At 39.8% G+C, this 21,133-nt stretch overlaps 1 protein-coding gene across 3 annotated transcripts; it reads left to right on the top strand.

Moving 5' to 3' along the window:
* Positions 286 to 19,662, top strand: LOC109845098 (putative L-ascorbate peroxidase 6). 3 transcript variants are annotated; one of them, XM_020414290.1, is made up of 11 exons: positions 287 to 509; positions 8,869 to 8,962; positions 9,620 to 9,747; positions 9,924 to 9,994; positions 10,260 to 10,302; positions 10,378 to 10,474; positions 10,699 to 10,782; positions 17,615 to 17,736; positions 18,471 to 18,537; positions 18,942 to 19,105; positions 19,188 to 19,662. In XM_020414290.1, coding segments are annotated over exons 2-10 (717 nt in total). In that variant the 5' UTR covers positions 287 to 509; positions 8,869 to 8,960; the 3' UTR covers positions 19,045 to 19,105; positions 19,188 to 19,662. The 3 variants fall into 3 exon arrangements, with proteins under 3 accessions (XP_020269877.1, XP_020269878.1, XP_020269879.1); XM_020414288.1 differs by lacking the exon at positions 18,471 to 18,537 and having other exon boundaries at positions 286 to 509; XM_020414289.1 differs by lacking the exon at positions 18,471 to 18,537 and having other exon boundaries at positions 286 to 509; positions 8,837 to 8,962.

Below are 21,133 nucleotides of genomic sequence, written 5' to 3'. Positions count from 1 at the left end.
TTTCCGCTAGATGGTATAGATAATAGATTATGATTCGGGTTTGGAATTTGAAATCCTAATTCTAATTATAATCCTAGACACCCAAAAGTTAAAGATCCAGATTCTAATTCTGAAAACAATAACACCATAAAGATAAATCAAAATTCCATTCTAAAGCCAAATAACACAAGTTAGATTTTACAAAAAGTCATAGTCCTAATTAACAATCACCCCCCCCCCCCCCCCCCCCCCCCGCCCCGGCCAGCCCCCTATTAGTGTGACGTGGCAAAATCCGAAACAATCCATTCAAGATAACACCGGTGCTGGAAACGTGGTTTCTAAACTCCCGCGTATTCAGCTAGTCTCTGGCGTCGCCGCGGTGGCGGAGATGGGGACAGCGACGGCGACGGATTGACGACGGCGTCGTCTGTCGAGTGCCACTTCCCTCCAAAATTGGGGGAAAACGAGTCATTCCTCAATTCATCTCATCGTCGATGGGTTGCCCTGATACCAAAAAAGCAACTATTCTCGTAAGCATCTCTTCGGAAATATTCCCATTAGCTTGTAAAATCTATGGATTTTTTTTTTTAAACTGGGATGTTTCAAATATCATGATTGGTTAGTTGCTAATATTTATACCTTTTAATTCATTTTTGCTATCATATTTAATTACTCAGGTTGTTGAGATTTTTTAACTCTGATTCATCTGCAGCCTAAAAATCATGAGTGGGGGGAGATCACTCCGCTTAGGCGTAGTACTCGCGCAACATGATTATAATTAGGAACAAATTTTCAAAACAGTCCCAAAAAGATTTTTATTTTTCAAAATTGACCCGGTTTTTTTTATTTACCAAAATCGACCCGGTTTTTGCCACGTGGGCTTAACGACGTTCCTAAACAGTCGGGGTTGCCAACCCCGACTGTTTAGGAACGTCGTTAAGCCCACATGGCAAAAACCGGGTCGATTTTGGTAAATAAAAAAAAATGGGTCGATTTTGAAAAATAAAAAAATTTTTGGGGCTGTTTTGAAAATTTGTTCTTATAATTAGCATTGTTTCATGTGCATTTGCTCCAAAGTTTGAGAAGGATTCTTTTTTTTTTTTTTTCATTTGTATTATAATTGCTTAATACTAACCTACAGGACAAAATCACAAACATGTCACATATGTCGACCAGACAATGAGGGCAGATACTAAATATTTCCGATAGGAAACCGGGACGACCTCACTGCAACATTATGGATAAAGTTCCCCGTGGGTTTCATGATACACAAGTCATCAGTGTTGGAGCTGTGGCAAATGAACTCGAATTGTTGTAGGGCACACAATCATCCACTTATTCGTATCTTTCGAGTTAGGGAACAAACTGACTTGAAAATCACCATTCAACCTCACTCTTTGCTGTGGCTTGAATTTGACTCGTCAAAACAAACCAAGATTTTTGATAAATGTCTAGGATAAGAGATGAGTGCAATCATAGGATGGTAGAGCAACTTTTATTGAGGATAAAATGAAAGAGAACCAATTTAGATGGTTTGGTCACGTACGACGGATATTACTAAATGAACAAGTTAGGATAAGTGATAGGATTATTGTTAATGCGGGCAAGGAGTACTAGAGGTAGGCCCAAGAGAATTTGGTTGGAAGCAACTAAGCAGGATTCATATAGCCCTTAAGAGAACCGAGTGCAAAATAAGATTCGTATAGCCAAACCTAAATATTTAGGATAATGGCTTTTCTGCTGTGTTATCAAGAAAAACACAAAGTATAACACAAAGCTCGTGCACAGAAAACAAGGTTTTAAGTATCAGATATTGTGGATATATCAAACTGTCAAAATTCATATCGAATTGCGGATATTAGGAACATATCGGGGCTATGTAGTAAATATCGAAATGCTATATCGAATGATGTGCATATATAATACAATGCCCTGTAATATAATCTAAACATACTTAATGAAATCAAAGAGTACAAAAATATAAATATCATATGTTTAGGATCTCTAACCAATTTAGAAACTTACTTAAGGAAAAAAGCAACCAGGAACTTGCTACAAAACTTCATCTGGCTGGAATTTTTTGCTAAGAAAACATTAAAGAAATTGTATGGAACTCTATCTTTGGCAGTTAGCTATATAAAAGAACATATTTGTTTGGGATCGTCGTCGCTTGTTTGGCTCAGAAACCTGCCAAAATCAGTCATGTTCTTCATTCACAGTGCACCACCAAGAACTCAAAGGGGAGAGCTCACTGATCTCCTCGACCCGTCACTCACAAAGAGGATCGCAGAAAGGGGGTGAGAGCACAAAGCTCATAGAAGCACAAAACTCATAGGAGCACAAAACTCACAGAAGGAGGGAGATCGCACACAGTAGAGGAGAGCTCAAGCTCAGTTTTCTCCTCACTATCTCTTCTTCCTCTTTCTCCTCTACCGAGCTACTACCAACCCATTACCCTTATATAGGGAAGGGGGCAGCCGACACGGGAGAGAGGCTAGGGGAGAAAACAAAGGAGGGAGCCGACCTAGGGATGGAAGATGGGACTCACAGCGGCGGCCATCAGATCACAGAGATCGGAGGGGATTTAGAGCTATCGGGTAGGAGAAGAAAATAGAGGGGCTAGGGCACAAATAGTGGGGAGCTGGGCCTTTAGAGTAACGAGCCAACTTATTGGGCCAACAAAAAACAACAATCTCCACATTTGGCCCAAGGTAGTGCACAGAAGGAAAAACACGGAACTGCAGGACTCATCATCGCCAAATTATTACCTGTATAATCACAAAGAAGATACAAGCAATGGAAGAGAATACGCTAAGTAAACTCAGATCACAAAGATCGGGGTTAAATTTACCAAGCATACCAAGTCCACAAAGGACCGAACTCTACCAAACGGTCATCGAGTTCAAAGGGGAAAAAAACACAAAGTTACTAACAAGCACAAAGCAAGTTAATAGGCCACAAAGGCAACACACAAAGCAAAGGAAAATTACCCAAAATCAAAATTCAAGATTCTTTGACACGAGATAAATTTTTCAGCAGGCAAACACTTAGTACCCATGTCAGCAGGATTAAATTCTGAGGGAATTTTTTCTAACTTGACAATACTCTTTTCAACTATATCCCGAATGTAATAAAACCTAACATCAATATATTTAGTTCTATCATGAAAAACAGGATTTTTGCAAAGTTGAATAGCAGATTGACTATCAGAAAATACAACCATATTTTTATCAAGAAAACTAATTTCAGATATGAGGCCCCTAAGCCAGATAGCTTCTTTAAAAGCTTCAGTGACAGCAACATACTCAGATTCAGTAGTAGATAAGGCAACAATGGATTGTAATTGAGATTTTCAACTTATGCAAGAGCCACACAAAGCAAACACATAGGAAGTGGTAGATTTTCTATTATCCCTATCATTTGCATAATTAGAATCTACATAGCCAGCAAGTTTGACACCTTCAGAACACTTAGAAAAGGTTAATCCTACATCTACGAAGGATTTCAAATATCTTAAAAGCCACTTCAAGGTATTCCAATGAGGCATACCAGGGTTTGACATATATCTACTCAAGCAACTAACCGCATATGCAATGTCAGGCCTAGTACTAACCATGAGATACATGACCGATCCTATAACATTCGAATATGACACCTTCTTCATATCATTTATTTCAGTTTCAATATTGGGAGATTGATCCTTACTTAACACAAAATGGGAAGCAAGAGGCACATTCACAGATTTGGCATTAGACATAGCAAATTTACTCAGAATTTTTTCAACATATGAACTTTGGTTTAAAACTAGAGTAGATTTGTTTTTGTCCCTAATAATATTCATGCCTAGGATTCTTTTAGCATCACCCAAGTCTTTCATGTCAAAATTTTCACAAAGACATTTTTGAACATGCTCAATAGACTTCAAACAAGGACTAACAATCAACATGTCATCCACATAAATTATAAGAAATACAGGCACAGAGTCTATATTCTTATAATACAGGCAATGATCAGCAGAACTCCTTTTAAACTTTAAAGATTGTATGCATTTATCAAATCTAATATTTCATTGCCTAGGTGATTGTTTTAAACCATACAAAGCTTTTTTTAACAAACACACATGATCAGGCAATTTAGGGTCCACAAAGCCCTCAGGTTGGTGCATATAAATATTTTTATCAAGATCACCATACAAGAAAGCAGTAGTTACATCCATTTGTTTTAATTCCCAATTAAAATGAGCAACTAAAGCAAGCATAATTCTAACAGTAGTGAATTTGACAACAGGAGCAAAAATTTCAGCATAATCAATTCCCTCCTTTTGAGTAAATCCCTTAGCTACTAACCTAGCCTTAAACCTAACACTTTCAGATTCTTGTTTCACCTTAACCAACCACTTACAGTCCACTACAGAACAACTAGCAGGTTTAGGAACAAATTTCCATGTTTGGTTAATTTTTAGGGATTCCATCTCACTCTTCATAGCACTAATCCATTCTTCAGAATATTTTGACCTTAATGCTTCTTTATAAGTCTTAGGTTCATTGCACTCAAGGGATTCAAACACATTAAAGGCAAACTCAGACATATTACAATTAATCAAATTGAAATCTCTATATCTTTCAGGTTTCCTAATGGTTCGTTTATTTCTATCCCTAGTGAGTTGATAATCATTCAAATCATGCATGTTATCTATTTTCTGCATATCATGCTCCACCTCATTAGGAATAATCTCATCTTGATTTTCAATAATTGTATCATTCAATTTTTCTTCAGAAAGTGATTTGGGTTGATTAATAATATGCATTTGCTCCACCTCATTTTGAGTATTATTTTTAGGAATAGGAACATGTAAAGGTAAACAAGGAAATTTATTTTCATTAAAAACAATATCTCTGCTTATCACTACCTTAAACCCTGGTTCACTCTTATTCCAAAGCCTATAACATTTTACCCCTGCAGGGTATCCTAAGAAAACATATTTTTTAGATCTAGGTTCTAACTTATCAATCTTTTGATGCACATAGCCAGCACTCCCGAAAATTCTCAAATTATTTAAATCAAGAGGTTTGTCCGTGAACACAAATTCAGGGTATTTCCCTCCCAAGGGAACAGAAGGAGACCTATTAATCAAATAAGTCGTAGTATAAATAGCTTCTCCCCAGAACTTCTTGGAGAGCCCAGATGTGACCAACATAGCCCTCACCCTCTCTAAGAGAGTTCTATTCATCCTTTCAGCAATCCCATTCTGCTGGGGTGTGTAGGGAACAGATTTATGCCGTTTAATACCCCAAGTAATACACAAATCATTCAATTGTTTGTTACAAAACTCAAGACCATTGTCTGTCCTAAGAGTTTTAATTTTCTTTCCCGTTTGGTTTTCAATCATAATTTTCCAGTTTTTAAATTTATCAAAAACTTTAGATTTTTGTTTCATGAGTAAAACCCAAACTTTCCTAGAATAATCATCAATTATGGAAACTTTCCATGCGTAGGCACACTAGAGGGACCCCACACATCAGCATGCAAATATTCAAGAACACTAGTGCACTTAGACTGATTAGGAAAAGAAGAAGTAGGAAAAGTAACCCTATGTTGTTTTCCTAGCACACAAGATTCATAGAAAGGGATGGGGGATATTTTATCACTACCAAAGTGACCTCCTTTATGCAAAATTTCTAATCCTTTATTACTCATGTGACCTAATCTATTATGCCATAAAACAGATTTATCACCTATCACAGAGTTAACAGAATCAAGCACAGATTTAGCATGACAAACATACAAATTATTTTGTTTTTCAGCAGTAAAAACAACAAGAGACCCTTTCAAAATTTTCATAACCTCTTTACCCCATTTTTCCTCCAAACCATCATTTTCTAGAGATGCACAAGAAATCAAGTTATAACGTAAATCAGGAACATGCCTAACATCCTTCAAAGTAAGTACAGAACCAGAGGAAAACCTTAGGCATACATCACCAGTTCCTAAAACATTGCATTTTTTTTCATTTGCCATTGACACAAAGCCATTCTCTATTTTCTTGTAGTTTAAAAACAAGTTTTTATAAGGAGTCATATGAAAAGTACAACCAGAGTCTACTAACCAATCTGATTTACACAAATGATCAGATAACACAGAGTTCAAATATGCATAATCACACAGATTATTAATCATGAAAATTTTACCCATTTTGCCCTCACAGACAGTCATATTAGCATGTTCATTTTGCTGATTTTTCTTAGGCTTAGGACAATCTTTAATAAAGTGACCAGTTTCATGACAATTATAGTATTTTTTAGCTTTAAACCTAGACTTAGATCTACCCCTTCCATTTTCAAATTTTTTCTTACTTGATTTCCCATTACTAGCATTCTTTTGGTAATTAGATCTATTATGAGGCCTACCCCTCACATGCATAACCTCACCAGAATTTTTATTTCCCCCAGAATGTTTTAAATCTAATTCCTTACTCTTAAGACCATTAACCACAATGTCAAGGGTAATATCATCTCTATTAATAGCAGATTTCACATCACTATATGAGTCAGGAATAGCATTTAGAAGGGCAATAGGAGTATAATCATCTATATGTTTATCACCAGTTAACTTAATATCTGAAATAAGTTTTGTGAAAACATCTAGGTTCTCCTTAATGTCCTTAGACATATCCAATCTAAATTTGAAAATTTTTTCAAGCAAAAATATTTTACTGGGCAAAGAGGTTTCAGTATAGAGTTCTTCAAGTTTATCCCAAAGGGTTTTAGCAGATTTTATAATTCCAACTTTTCTAAGCACAGAGTCAGATAAATTCAAATAAATTGTGGAACAAGCATTTTTGTTCATTTCAGCTCTTTTTTCTTCAGTGTCAGAAGTTAAATAAGTCTGACCTACAGCCCTAAATGATTTCTGTTGAATTAAAATACATTTTATTTTTTGTTTCCAAATGCTAAAATCAGATTTTTCGTTGAACGGAGCCATACCATATTGATTAGCAGCAGACATTTTTCACACAGAAAAAATCAGATAATGGTATCACAGCAACTAGCACGAGCAAGGGAAAAACAAGAGAAACAACAAATAAATTTTCCAGCAACTAGCACGAGCAGAAACACAAACAGGAAAAAATTTTCCAGCAACTAGATAGCTGTTGAGTTGGGTTTTCAGCCAAAATACCTGAGCGAAACCCTAGGAGAGGGTTTCGACCTTACCCACGCCCACGCGACGGTGCTCTTACAGCGGTCCGGCGAGGTCCTGCGGCGGTCAGGCGAGGTCAGGCGGTGCCCTGTGGCGGCGGTCGGTTGTTTTGGCTTTTGATCCTCACAGGAGCACAAAACTCACAGAAGGAGGGAGATCGCACACAGCAGAGGAGAGCTCAAGCTCAGTTTTCTCCTCACTATCTCTTCTTCCTCTTTCTCCTCTACCGAGCTACTACCAACCCATTACCCTTATATAGGGAAGGGGGCAGCCGACACGGGAGAGAGGCTAGGGGAGAAAACAAAGGAGGGAGCCGACCTAGGGATGGAAGATGGGACTCACAGCGGCGGCCATCAGATCACAGAGATCGGAGGGGATTTAGAGCTATCAGGTAGGAGAAGAAAATAGAGGGGCTAGGGCACAAGTAGTGGGGAGCTGGGCCTTTAGAGTAACGGGCCAACTTATTGGGCCAACAAAAAACAACAATATTGACCAAAATATTGGCTAATATATCTTCCATGTCGAGGATATATTTGTACAAAAATTACCAAAAAATGGTAAATGATATTGAGACCATATCGTTTTGCGGCAATCCTTGTAAAACAAAATATTGGCTGGACGTATCAGGGATATTTAAAATAATGCTGGAAAGATAGACAAGGGGAATGTCTTGGATGACAACTCTGCGTTAAATGTGTGTTATCCTGACTCAGACAATGGAGCAAGTTTTCATGAACAAGGGAGTAAATTACTGCCTTATGTGAGGACAATGCTGGTGCACACATTTGTTAGACATGAGGGATGAGGCACATGCGGGAGGGTGTTTATGGTAGGATCCATAGGAATTAATTAACTTTAGTGACCCGTGCAACAAGGCGAAATGATGGTTCAGTTAGAGTAACCAAATCTTGCATATTATTGTTCAAGCCCTTGGAGTGTGTGTTTTTTGTATTAGCTTAAGAAAGACTAGGAAGAGAGTGAAAGGATCATTATACTGAATCATAATGCCCTAGGGCTTAAGGAGTATGCTCATCCTTGAAGTGAGTTTTTTTAATCCTCTTTATTGTTATCTGAACCGTCTCATTTCCATCCACAATCTTCTCTTCTATAATTGGATCTTGTAATCTAGTTGCTTATTTCCAAATGAAGACGTAGAAGCAGACGTCAGGCTCCCACTTTCTGTACATGATTCAGAATGAGGGTACAAATATGATTTGGTGAATTTGTATTATTAAACCTCGCAATAAACAATCTCAATATGCTAAGATAGACATGATAAGTGTTTATTATTTGTTAGTGTTCCAGAATGCTTCTGTCTAATGTTTATGTGCACAAACAAATAGCTGGACAACATGTAATAGCTGACATGTATATAGCATATTTGTACATCCGTGTTCTATAACTGAACTGTTTTAAACCATGGGTGGGTAACCATCCTTTTCATGATTCCTTATTCTTGCATTTCTTACGTAAGTTTTTCTTTTTCTGTGCAAAAGATCTTATAGTAAGCAAGGATATTTTCTATTTTAGTTTTAGCGGTATAATGTTTTCTTACTATTAACCTTCAAGCGATCCTTTCATCTCAATATAATATTAATAAAGATATATATGGCATAGTCATACAGCATTGCTAATCTATTTTTGTCATTTCTCTTATTAGGAATCGACATCTTTGACCACCTTTTACTGCAGGTAGGGACAACTGTTTTTCATCTCATGGAAGAAGAGGCTTTGGACTTCTGACAGCAATTTCCATTGCACTTCCTCTGCATTGGTCAGCAGAAATGTTAGTCCCAGTATTGTAATTTCAGCTGTTTTATATACTACTATTATGGTTAACTGTGTCTGTTATTACCAAGCTCTGGTTTTAGGGGTTCTTGGTTATTTCTTTTGTTGGGAGCACTTTTTTGGTAAAGTACTATGAGCCCATCTAGAAATAAGATTTTACCCATCTGGGCAAAAATGTTCTACTTTCCTTCAATATTTGCTCCAAACATGATGATCCGTAGACATGCATAGAACTAGATTCAAGTTTGAACCAAACAGTTACAATAGGGAAGGTGATATAAGATGTACATTTTAACTGCAAAAAACTCTCCCGTTATAGTAGTGGAGACAGTAGAGATATGTTTAATTTTGGGCAGGTTATAGCATGACTCCAGATCTGTATCATAATATTTACTATCATACAAGGAATCCAGGTATTTCACCAAAGAGTATAAAATCCACTCTTTCTTTTGAGGATAGATTGAATCGGCATTTAGAATCACATGGTTTGGTTGTGATGCAGCTGATCTGAAACTTACCTCCAATGCACATGCACGCTGCATGCACACACACTAAATCTTTATGTCTGTCAAGAGAGCTTATGCTACTACTGTATATAGCGTAACCTTTTCATCATTCATAAACCTCATACCATTTTCTGCTTTTAAATATGAAGGGGAGCTGCTAGTGAATTGTCAATAGTTCAAAGTGAAGTTAGGAATGTTTTATCAAAAGCAAAAGCTGCTGGTGTTCTTCGAATGGCATTCCATGATGCAGGGACATTTGATATGGATGAAAATTCAGGTATTAGTATTTTGTTTCTAATTTATGTAATAATCTGCTGATGGCACATACTAGTAGTCTGTCATTGGTACTTGAATTTACTTATATTTCTCGGATATTATTCTTCATTTCTTTAACATTTGAAAGAAACTGTAGATTATTGTTCTATCTAAATTATTTCTGCACAATTTTTGCAGGTGGAATGAATGGTTCAATAGTCCATGAACTCGAGAGACCTGAAAATGCTGGTCTCAAGAAACCCTTCAAGGTCTATAATCCTACTTATTAACACCCTTTTCTCAAAAACAGACATGACAAAGGCACAGAAATGGAAAACATGCATGCAAACTGATACATATGCTGCATGAATGTACATTTGTCTATTTCTGATCTGTCACTAGTAAGAATCTTGTTTTTTGATGGCAATATGGAGGTGAAAAACTTCAGTTCTTTAATCGCTTAAATTATTACGCTGCACAACTAGAGTTACTCTACTATTTATTGAATTTGTACTCTTTGTTTGCTGTACTCAGGTTTTAGAAAAAGCAAAGCGAGAGATTGAAAAAAGCCAGCAAGGTACATGTTTCCGATGATGGTTTTTCATGGTGGAATACTGGTTCTCACCTACATATTAGTCTCTATTATTGTTAGTGTCTTGGGCGGACGTGATTGCTGTGGCTGGTGCTGAAGCAGTTTCACTATGTGGGGGTCCGTCAATTCCAGTTCGACTGGGCCGGGAGGATGCCAGGTGAAAATTATCCTCATAGCCAAACATGAATGTTTTAACCTGCTGTGAATCATTCAGATAACTTTTGGTTAATCTATTGTTTTTTCCCTACTAGTTTTTAGTTTTTACTGAATAGAGAGTGACAGCCGAGTTGAATTTGTAAAGTTGTCGAGGGTTGATAATAAGTTGTTTCAAGCTGCTCCACCCCTCTCAGGTTCTCAGTGCATACAGCTTTCATTTTGCAGGATGCCTGATCCCGAAGGAAAGCTTCCTGAAGAGTCATTGGATGCTTCTGGTTTGAAGAGATGCTTCCTAAAGAAAGGCTTCTCGTGAGTTTCCCGACTGTCGTGGAACTTTGCCTTTTCTTCATGTTTCTGCATTCTGTACATCATGGCTGTTCTTGTAATCTGCTAACTCAAAAATTCGGTTCCGTTTAGCTATTACTACGCCTTCTATGAGTGGTCCTTTTTTGAACCAAAGTCATTTAAATTCATATAATCGCCCCCCTCCTCCCAACTCCATTTGCCACATTTGCTTTGGAGGAAGCTTATTTAAGATTTTTGTTTTTAATATGACATGTTTTAGATTCCTCTAAAAAAAGACATGTTTCCTTTAGAGCAAGCCTGAGTATGACACTAAGCTAAGGTATTAGTCAACAAATTTTGTCGCACTCACCTTTAGAAGGTCATACTCTGACCCTGTTTCTTAAAAACACCTCATTATTGGTGTTTACTGATCTATGGTCTTGTAAGTTGCAAGTATGTGACTACAAAGTCTTCCAGATGGAGCAACTCCTCTATCTTATCACTGGAAACAAACTGAGAATTCCCTGTTAGAAGCAAATTGAGGAAGCTATTGTTGCTACAGATGTGAAGTATGTCATGTATCACTTTCAGCGAGAACTTTCCAGAAGGTCATCCTAGTATTGCACTGTGACTCCTGTTCAAGCTCACTTGATTATGTAAAATTCCAATGATTCCTCCTCCAAAATTGTAGTTAGAGTTAGGTTTTTTGAGTCCATATGAATTATTATATAGAAAAGATTAGTAAAGTGCATATCCCATGTGAGAATGTTTTCTTGGATATTACATACTCTGTTCATTTAGGATATAAACATCCTATCCATAATTTAAGTCTACAGATGTCATACTGTTGCATCACAAAAGGTATGCAATTGTGAGGGTGGTATTATAGATTTTAGAGGTGACGCCTAGCGTAAAGAACTGGCCCCTATCTCATTCCTATGTGGTGTAGTACTTTGCTTCATGTAGTAGTTAATTCCGTGTATTTCTTAATTTTGTATACTTCCAACTGGTGTGAGATTTTTATCATTCTAACGACTTCTCAAGAAGTCAATCATCCTGCCAACCATCCTAGTGTTCCTGCTGCTCTAACAATGCTTCGGTATTAGGTTTTGAGATCATTTCTAATGCTTCGAGGAAAAACTGTTAGTTTGGGTGTAGACCAAACTCACCTCCGTCCGGCGAGGAGCTTCGACGAGCTCGGAGAGGACGCAGGCGAAGTCGACAGGAGAACCCCCCCAGGCGAACGCCGTTCCGACCTTGGCGTTTTGGCGGTTCGAACTCTGCGTCACAGGACCCCCGAACTCTGCGTTCGCCTCCCCCTTTTCAGCTCTGCGTTCGAGCGATGGCGAGCTCTGCGTTTGGATGGCGAGCTCTGCGTTTTTTGGGGGGGTCCGAACTCTGCGTTCGAACCTGACCTTTGCGTCAGGTTTAGCCGCTGGCGACAGGCTGTCGCCAGCTCTCCTCTCCGCCTATAAAAGAAAACCCAGGCTAGGGTTTTGAAGTTGCTGAGCTTCCCCCCCTTTTCTTCCGATTCTTTCTCTCTGGCGGCGGCGGCGAACTGCCCTAAAACGCAGCAGCGTTTTCCCCAAATCGCAGTAGCGATTTCGATTTTTCTCCAGCTCTCAAAGGGGAATTTTGAGGGGAGATTAAAAGAGAGATTAAGAAGAGAGAGAGGAATTAAAGTGGGGTTTATATTGTGGGGTATTTATTCTCAAGTGAGAATTGAAAGGGTTCATACCCTTTGATTATTAACACTGTAGCTACAGTGTTTATTTGAGAAATCTCAGTTTTGAGATCTGCTCCTAAATTATAATTTCTTGTTTGATTAATAAGAAATTATCTGTGTGGCTCCCGAGGACGTAGGCAGTTGCCGAACCTCGTTAAAACTTGTGTATTGTTCTCTATTCTGCGTTTCCGTTGCAATTAGGGTTTCAGCGTTAAATTCCCAACAACTGGTATCAGAGCGTGAAACGATCTAGAACAAGTCAGATTCAAGTGGGAGCCATGGCCACAGATGAGGCAAAAATGAGACTTGAGAAATTTGATGGAACAGATTTCGGATTCTGGAAAATGCAGATAGAGGATTATCTGTATCAGAAAAATCTGTATCAACCACTATCGGGGAAGAAGCCAGATTCTATGAAGGAAGAAGAGTGGAACCTTCTAGATAGACAAGCCCTCGGAGTTATCAGATTGACGTTGACTCGCAATGTTGCGTTCAACATAGCGAAGGAGAAGACCACGGCAGGTCTTATGCCAGCTCTCTCAAATATGTATGAGAAGCCATCAGCCGCGAACAAAGTTCATTTGATGCGGTGGTTATTCAATCTGAAAATGGCGGAAGGCGCGTCAGTAGCACAACACCTCAATGAACTTAATACGGTTACAACCCAATTGAGTTCAGTTGAGATTGAGTTTGATGAAGAAGTTCGGGCGTTGATATTGTTGTCTTCCCTACCAGAGAGTTGGAACGCTACAGTCACAGCTGTGAGTAGCTCGTCGGGAAAGAAAAAGTTGAAGTTCGGCGACGTTCGTGATTTGGTTCTCAGTGAGGAGATCCGACGGAGAGAAACGGGTGAAGCTACAACCTCTTCAGTATTGCATACAGAGTCAAGAGGTAGAAATTCAACCAGAGGAAACGGACGAGGAAAATCAAACTTCAGAGGTAGATCAAAGGACAGGAGGTCCAAATCAAGGAATCCAAGCAACAGCTCGAAGGCTATCGAGTGTTGGAATTGTGGAAAGACCGGGCATTATAAGAATCAGTGCAAGAGTGCACAGAAGGAGAAGGAGGCGAAGGCAGAGGTGAATGTCACTTCCACTTCAGGAGGAGACGACGCATTGATATGCTCTTTGGAGAGCAAGGAGGAATCTTGGGTGTTAGATTCAGGAGCGTCGTTCCACGCTACTTCTCAGAAAGAATTCTTCGAGAAGTATACCCCCGGAAAACTTGGATACGTATATCTTGGTGATGATCAACCGTGTGCTATTGTGGGCAAAGGCGTGGTGAAAATTAAGTTGAACGGGTCAGTATGGGAGCTGAAGGATGTCAGGCATATTCCTGACCTGAGAAAGAATTTAATATCCGTAGGCCAGTTGGCTGGCGAAGGATATACCACGACCTTCCATGGAGATGATTGGAAGATCTCAAAGGGCGCAATGACGATTGCCCGAGGCAGGAAGACTGGTACCCTATATATGACAGCAGGTGCACGTTGTTCGATCTCAGTTGCAACTAGCAATGAGACCTCAAAGCTGTGGCACCAGAGACTCGGTCATATGAGTGAGAAGGGGATGAAAATCATGCACACAAAGGGGAAACTCCCAGGACTGCAGTCAGTGGAGATGGATATGTGTGAAGAATGTATACTTGGAAAGCAGAAGAGAGTCAGCTTTCAGACAAGTGGCAGAACCCCCAGGAAGCAGAAGCTAGAGCTCGTTCACTCAGATGTTTGGGGACCAACCACCACCGTGTCTATTGGTGGGAAACACTACTTCGTGACTTTTATCGATGATCACACTCGGAAAGTGTGGGTTTACTTTCTGAAGCATAAGTCAGAAGTATTTGAGGCTTTCAGGAGATGGAAAGCTATGGTCGAAAATGAAACCGGTCTGAGAATAAAGAAGCTCAGGACAAGCTATGGTCGAGAATGAGACCGGTCTGAGAATAAAGAAGCTCAGGACCGACAATGGCGGTGAGTATGAAGACACCGGATTCAAGAAGTTCTGCTATGAGCACGGGATCAGAATGGAGAGAACCGTGCCCGGCACGCCTCAGCAAAATGGTGTAGCTGAGCGGATGAACCGAACGTTGACAGAGAGAGCCAGAAGCATTCGGGTACAGTCAGGCCTACCGAAGCAGTTCTGGGCAGAAGCGGTCAACACGGCAGCTTACTTGATCAACCGAGGTCCGTCGGTTCCATTGGAGCACTGAATACCAGAGGAGGTATGGTGCGGAAAGGAGGTAAAACTCTCACATCTTAAAGTTTTCGGTGGTGTAGCTTACGTGCATATTAGTGATCAAGGCAGGAATAAGCTTGATCCCAAGTCAAAAAAATGCACTTTCATCGAAAGTGATCCGCAGCAGAGATGTGATATTCAACGAGAAGGTGATGTACAAGGACATGCACAAGGCAGATGACTCAGAGAGCGAGTCAATATTCGTAGATGCACATGATGTCCCGAGTAACCTCTCGGAAGAACCCAATGCAGAGGGTCCTCAGCAAAAAGAGCCTGTTGGACAAGATGGTGCGGATGAGCCCGACGCACCAGCTTCGATATTAAGAAGATCTTCTCGTCCTCTTGTACCCAACAGGAGATACATGAACTATCTGTTGTTGACAGATGGTGGGGAGCCTGAAAGCTTTGATGAAGCTTGTCAGTGTGGAGATGCGAGCAAGTGGGAGCTTGCAATGAAAGATGAGATGAAGTCTCTCATATCAAACCAGACGTGGGAACTAGCTGAGTTGCCCACGGGTAAGAAGGCACTCCACAACAAATGGGTGTACCGGGTGAAAGAGGAGCAAGATGGTTCCAGAAGATATAAGGCCCGGCTAGTTGTCAAAGGTTTCCAGCAGAAGGAAGGAATTGACTACACCGATATTTTCGCTCCCGTGGTGAAGCTAAATACTATCAGGACCGTGATGAGTATTGTAACAATTGAAGATCTTCATCTCGAGCAGTTAGACGTGAAGACGGCGTTTCTTCACGGAGATCTAGAAGAGGAGATATACATGCACCAGCCAGAAGGTTTCTCAGAAGAAAAGAAGAAAAAGAACCTGGTGTGCAGACTCAAGAAGAGCTTGTATGGCCTGAAACAAGCCCCAAGACAGTGGTACAAGAAGTTTGACGGCTTCATGCACAAGGAAGGTTTCCAGAAGTGCAACGCCGACCACTGTTGCTACTTCAAAAGATATCAGTCCAGCTATATCATCCTACTGCTGTATGTTGATGATATGTTGGTTGCAGGAGCAGATATGGAGGATATCAGAAGCTTGAAGCAGCAGCTGTCAAAGGAGTTTGACATGAAGGACTTGGGTCCAGCGAAGAAGATCCTTGGAATGCAAATCACGAGAGATAAGAAGAGAGGTCTCTTGCAGTTATCTCAAACGGAGTACATCAACCGTGTTTTGCAGAGATTCAACATGGGCGACGCCAAGCCTGTGAGCACACCCTTGGCCAGTCATTTTCGCTTATCGAAGGATCAGTCTCCTCAGTCAGAAGAAGAGAAAGAGAGTATGGCTCAGGTACCTTACGCCTCAGCTATCGGAAGCTTGATGTACGCTATGGTCTGTACGAGACCAGATATTGGCCATGCAGTGGGAGTGGTCAGCCGGTTTATGTCGAATCCAGGAAAAGCTCATTGGGAAGCGGTCAAATGGATTCTGAGATATCTACGAGGCACCACACAGAAGTGTTTGCACTTTGATAAGGGAGAGGTGGAAGTGCAAGGGTACGTAGATGCAGACTTCGGTGGCGAATTTGATCACCGAAGAAGCACCACCGGCTATGTATTCACCGTTGGAACTACAGCTGTTAGTTGGATGTCACAGGTACAGAAGATCGTTACCCTATCCACTACAGAAGCTGAGTACGTTGCAGTGACTGAAGCCAGTAAAGAGATGATATGGCTTCAGGGTTTGTTGACAGAGCTGGGATTCAAACAGGAGAAGAATGTTTTGCACAGTGATAGCCAGAGTGTGATACACTTGGCGAAGAATTCCGCATTTCATTCTAGAACGAAGCATATTGCGCTTCGGTACCACTTCATCAGATCCCTGTTGGAAGATGACGTGTTGAAACTGGAAAAGATTCCAGGAAGTAAGAATCCAGCAGACATGTTAACAAAGACGGTGACAGTTCTGAAACTAGAGTTGTGCGCAACTTCAGTTGGCCTTCATGAATAGATGATGAGGGCGGAGCCACACAGGAGAGGAGCTTGGTGAGATAGCCCGTTAACGACGGTTTGGTCTCCAAGTGGGAGATTGTTAGTTTGGGTGTAGACCAAACTCTCCGCCGTCCGGCGAGGAGCTTCGACGAGCTCCGTGGCGTCGAAGCGGTCGCTGGCGACAGGCTGTCGCCAGCTCATCCATCAACTCCGCCTATAAAAGAAAACCCCAGCCTAGGGTTTTTCGCTGCTGAACTTCCCCCCCTTTCTCCGATTTCTTCTCTTTGGCGGCGGCGGTGAACTGCCCTAAATCGCTGCTGCGATTTTGTGTGATTTATCCCAGCTTCAACAGTGTTTGAGGGGATTAAAGAAGAGAGAGAAATAGAGATTTAAAGAGGGGTTTTAGTTGTGGGGTATTTATTCTCAAGTGAGAATTGAAAGGGTTCATACCCTTTGATTATTAACACTGTAGCTACAGTGTTTATTTGAGAAATCTCAGTTTTGAGATCTGCTCCTAAATTGTAATTTCTTGTTTGATTAATAAGAAATTATCTGTGTGGCTCCCGAGGACGTAGGCAGTTGCCGAACCTCGTTAAAACTTGTGTACTGTTCTCTATTCTGCGTTTCCGTTGCATTAGGGGTTTCAGCGTTAAATTCCCAACAAAAACTTGTCGCTTACTCAACTATCCTCGCATTTTTCTGCTTGAGCATTCCTAATTACGTAAAATTTTCATGACACCTCTCAAAAAATCTACATATGGTTTATTTTGAGTCGATATGAGTTATTATATACTACCAGAGACTTCCCAAGTACATGTTCCATGTTGGATTGACTTCAGGATTTTACATAAATGGCTGAAATTGCAGCACACCAACTAGTTTGCAGGTTCTTTCTGCATATTTCAGACGGTTTCAGTTTTATTGTAGCATTTAGTTTCTAACTGCATAATAAATAATTCCTGTTGGCAGCACACAAGAACTTGTTGCACTATCTGGAGCACATACACTTGGAAGCAAAGGCTTTGGAAATCCTGTTGTGTTTGACAATGCCTACTTCAAAATACTTCTCGAGAAACCATGGGCATCATCGGGTGAATAATTTAGACATTTGTCTTTATATTTGTGTTTTTTCTTGAGTCCCTTGCTTATAGTGACCAGACCTTTGCTGCACTGACACTGACACTGACAAAGGATCTAGCTGCAACATTTAACACTAAAACCGTTTAAATAAAACATAATAGACCAACAGACATGTTTGCCAAATAAACTTCTAAGTTATGTTGTGGAAGAGATCAGGCATGTGCAAGAAGTAACTTTGTTTAATGTAGTATTGGAGGGAGCTGAAACCAGGATGTCTTGATATCATTTGATAACCACTTCATTCAAATGTTTAAGCTAATAAGTTGATGAACCAATAGATATAGTACACCATTATAACGAATAGGGCTCTCTTTATTACTTAATTTGCTGTGGTTCTCAACATGCCATATCAATGTGACCTTATCCTTTATTTATCTTCCCCCCTTGAGATAAAGTTCTCATTACCTACTCATCTACAAGTATTTTTTTTTAAAAAGGGCCAGCATGATTCTAGAGCGTAGTTTATTTGTTATTGTTTGTTATTATCATGTAAATGCTTGTTATCGATTCTTTTTGGTGCTTGCAAATTGGGATGTGGGAAACTTTCATCTATACCAGCCTGCCAATTTTTATATGCAACACCGTATAACTGTGGCTCTAAGAGAAAAAACTGGCTGGCAATATTTTTCCTACAGATAATGAATTTATAATTGACATACCCATTAAATATTAATCATGCATACAGCTGGAATGTCAAGTATGATAGGGCTGCCATCAGATCGTGCACTTGTGGAGGATGATGAGTGCTTAAGGTCCATCTCCATCATCAATAATTCCCATACTGTACAGAATCAATTCTTTTTTTTACCATAATATCAAATTAAGGGTTAATTTCTCGTCAACCCCCTGTAGTATTGGAATGTGCTATTTATACCCCTTAAGTTTGATATTGGTGGAGAAACCCCTAAGTGAATTCCTTTTTTCTCTCTTACACTCCAGGGATGTATTTGCCAAAAACAAAAACAGGCATCCCTTAAGGGTAAAAGAGTTGAAGATATTTCACTCGGGGGTGGATTTGTCAATATTAAACTTACGAGGTAATAAGTGACACATCACTGTAGTACAAGGGTATATGTTCAATTAACCCGACGGTTAATACCATAACAGGATAACCAAATCACTAACATAACAACTGACTACATTTCCCCCCCTGCAGGTGGATCAAAATTTATTCAGCTGATCAAGTTCAATTTTTTGAAGACTTCAAGAGTGCATACTCTAAGCTCGTGGATTCTGGTGCTGTATGGAGAAGTGGCTAGGCGGAAATATCTTCTAAAGACCCAAAAAAGCTGGGGAAAAAGAGCGCAAAAAGGCTTTGAGGTACTCATTTTTTCACAAGGTAATATCCAAAACAAAGAATATAGAATCTAGCTATCTAAGCAGATAGTATGTCCTTGCGCAGATTCTTTTGCCGTAGCCATTTTGGAGCAACTCAAACTGTAATTTCTCCAAATTTGCCGAGTACGTGTAATGGTTTGTAGGAGGTCAACGTGTGGGGGAAGCTAAAGAAGTTTACTTCATCTCAGAGGGGAATGGCTGAAACTACATATGTTTTCTCGAGTTTGTTTGATGATTTTACGAGTAAAAGTAGCTGGAACGGTCAGACTCTTTCTGTTACAAGAAGTTCACAGTATATATCAAGACATACAAAGAGTCTTAGTGAAATATGCTTATAGTTTTGTGCAGTTGCTTAGCTCATCAAAATATGCTTGTAGTTTGTCTGAACTATACGGATATAGATTGTTTTATGCTGCGAATTTTATCTTAAAATCATCACATGCGTGCTATTTGTAATCTACTCAACTTTTATAGCGCTATGAGAAATAGGAAGCGTCTGTAACGGGGAAAACTTTTTACGTCGATGGAAGATTCGCATCTGAGAAACTTTTTTTGCGGCTGATTATGCAGAATTGTTCGTACGTTATGTCATTTTACTGTCTAGTTCGCTGCAAATGGACTTGCAATCATGAGTAGGCAAACTACAAGCATTTTATTTGCAGCGGGGGAGTGTTTTGATTGCATGAAAGTGGAAACTAAAAGTTTACTGACGACACGCTTTCAACGTGTCCGGTGGTTTTCATTTTTATATTTATATGTATATATATTTTTTTTAAGCGTATGTGAAAATGAACTACAACAGATAAATAGACGAACAACCACGCTAATTGTAAAAATTGTTGTATGAGTAAAGACACAGGATTTAACGAGGTTCAGTACCAACTTGGTACCTACGTCCTCCACACCCACACACAATCTTTTTATTTCTTTTCTTTTTTTCCAATGATCCATGTACAGGAGAGGGAGAGGAGAATATATAGAGAAAGGAAAAACAATCTTCTAAAACAAGGAAACAATCTTCTAAAATAAGGAAACAGAATAACTGGTGAATAAAGGAAATTAATTATGAGAGCCAGCTATCGCCTTCCTTCTTTAGTCTGGTGGTGCAGGTACAGGGTCTATTTCAACATCCTCCCTCAAGTTGGTAGGTAGATATCTACCATACCTAACTTGCCAATCGATTCTTCAAAGCATTTTGTCGACACTCCCTTCGTCAACATATCTGCAAGTTGTTCCTCAGATCTCACGAATGGAAACGAGATGATCCTTTCTTCCAAATTCTGTTTGATGAAATGTCTATCGATTTCTATGTGCTTTGTTCTGTCATGCTGTACCGGGTTGTGTGCTATCTCAATTGCTGATTTATTATCACAATAAAGTTGCATTCCTTCTTTCGACTTAAAACCCAGCTCAATCATGAGTTTCCTTAGCCATAGGAGTTCACATAAACCTTTGGACATTCCTCTAAACTCAGCTTCTGCGCTTGATAAGGCAACTACGTTCTGCTTCTTACTTCTCCAAGTAACGAGGTTTCCTCCCACAAAGGTGAAGTATCCAGATGTAGATTTCCGGTCAGTTCTATCTCCAGCCCAATCAGCATCTGTGTAACCCCAAATATCCAAATGTCCATTTTTCCTAAATTGGATACCTTTCCCTGGAGTCTTTTTGAGATATTTCAGAACTCTTGTCACAGCGTCCATATGTTGCTCCTTTGGGTCATGCATGAATTGACTTACCATACTTACAGCATACGCAATGTCGGGTCTGGTATGTGATAAGTAGATAAGTTTTCCTACCAGTTTCTGGTAAGTTTCCCGATCAACAGCCGGGTCGTCTGAACGATCTTCAAACCTCAGGTTTTGGGTAATGGGTGTATCGGCTGGCTTACAGTCTAGCATCCCCACCTCTACAAGCAAGTCAAGTGTATACTTTCGTTGTGATAAAGAGATACCTTCTTTTGAGCGTAGCACCTCTATTCCCAGGAAGTATTTTAGACCACCCAAATTTTTC

Source organism: Asparagus officinalis, chromosome 6 (assembly GCF_001876935.1).
Source record: "Asparagus officinalis chromosome 6, Aspof.V1, whole genome shotgun sequence".
Lineage (NCBI taxonomy): Eukaryota > Viridiplantae > Streptophyta > Magnoliopsida > Asparagales > Asparagaceae > Asparagus > Asparagus officinalis.
This window is presented reverse-complemented; position numbering and strand designations above follow the sequence as displayed.

Bases quoted from the DNA above. Each gene is read 5' to 3' on its own strand.
- LOC109845098 (XM_020414288.1), top strand. The intron at 10,475-10,698 runs GTGAAAATTATC...TTCATTTTGCAG, and splicing joins CTGGGCCGGGAGGATGCCAG to GATGCCTGATCCCGAAGGAA. The intron at 10,783-17,614 runs GTGAGTTTCCCG...TCCTGTTGGCAG, and splicing joins TTCCTAAAGAAAGGCTTCTC to CACACAAGAACTTGTTGCAC.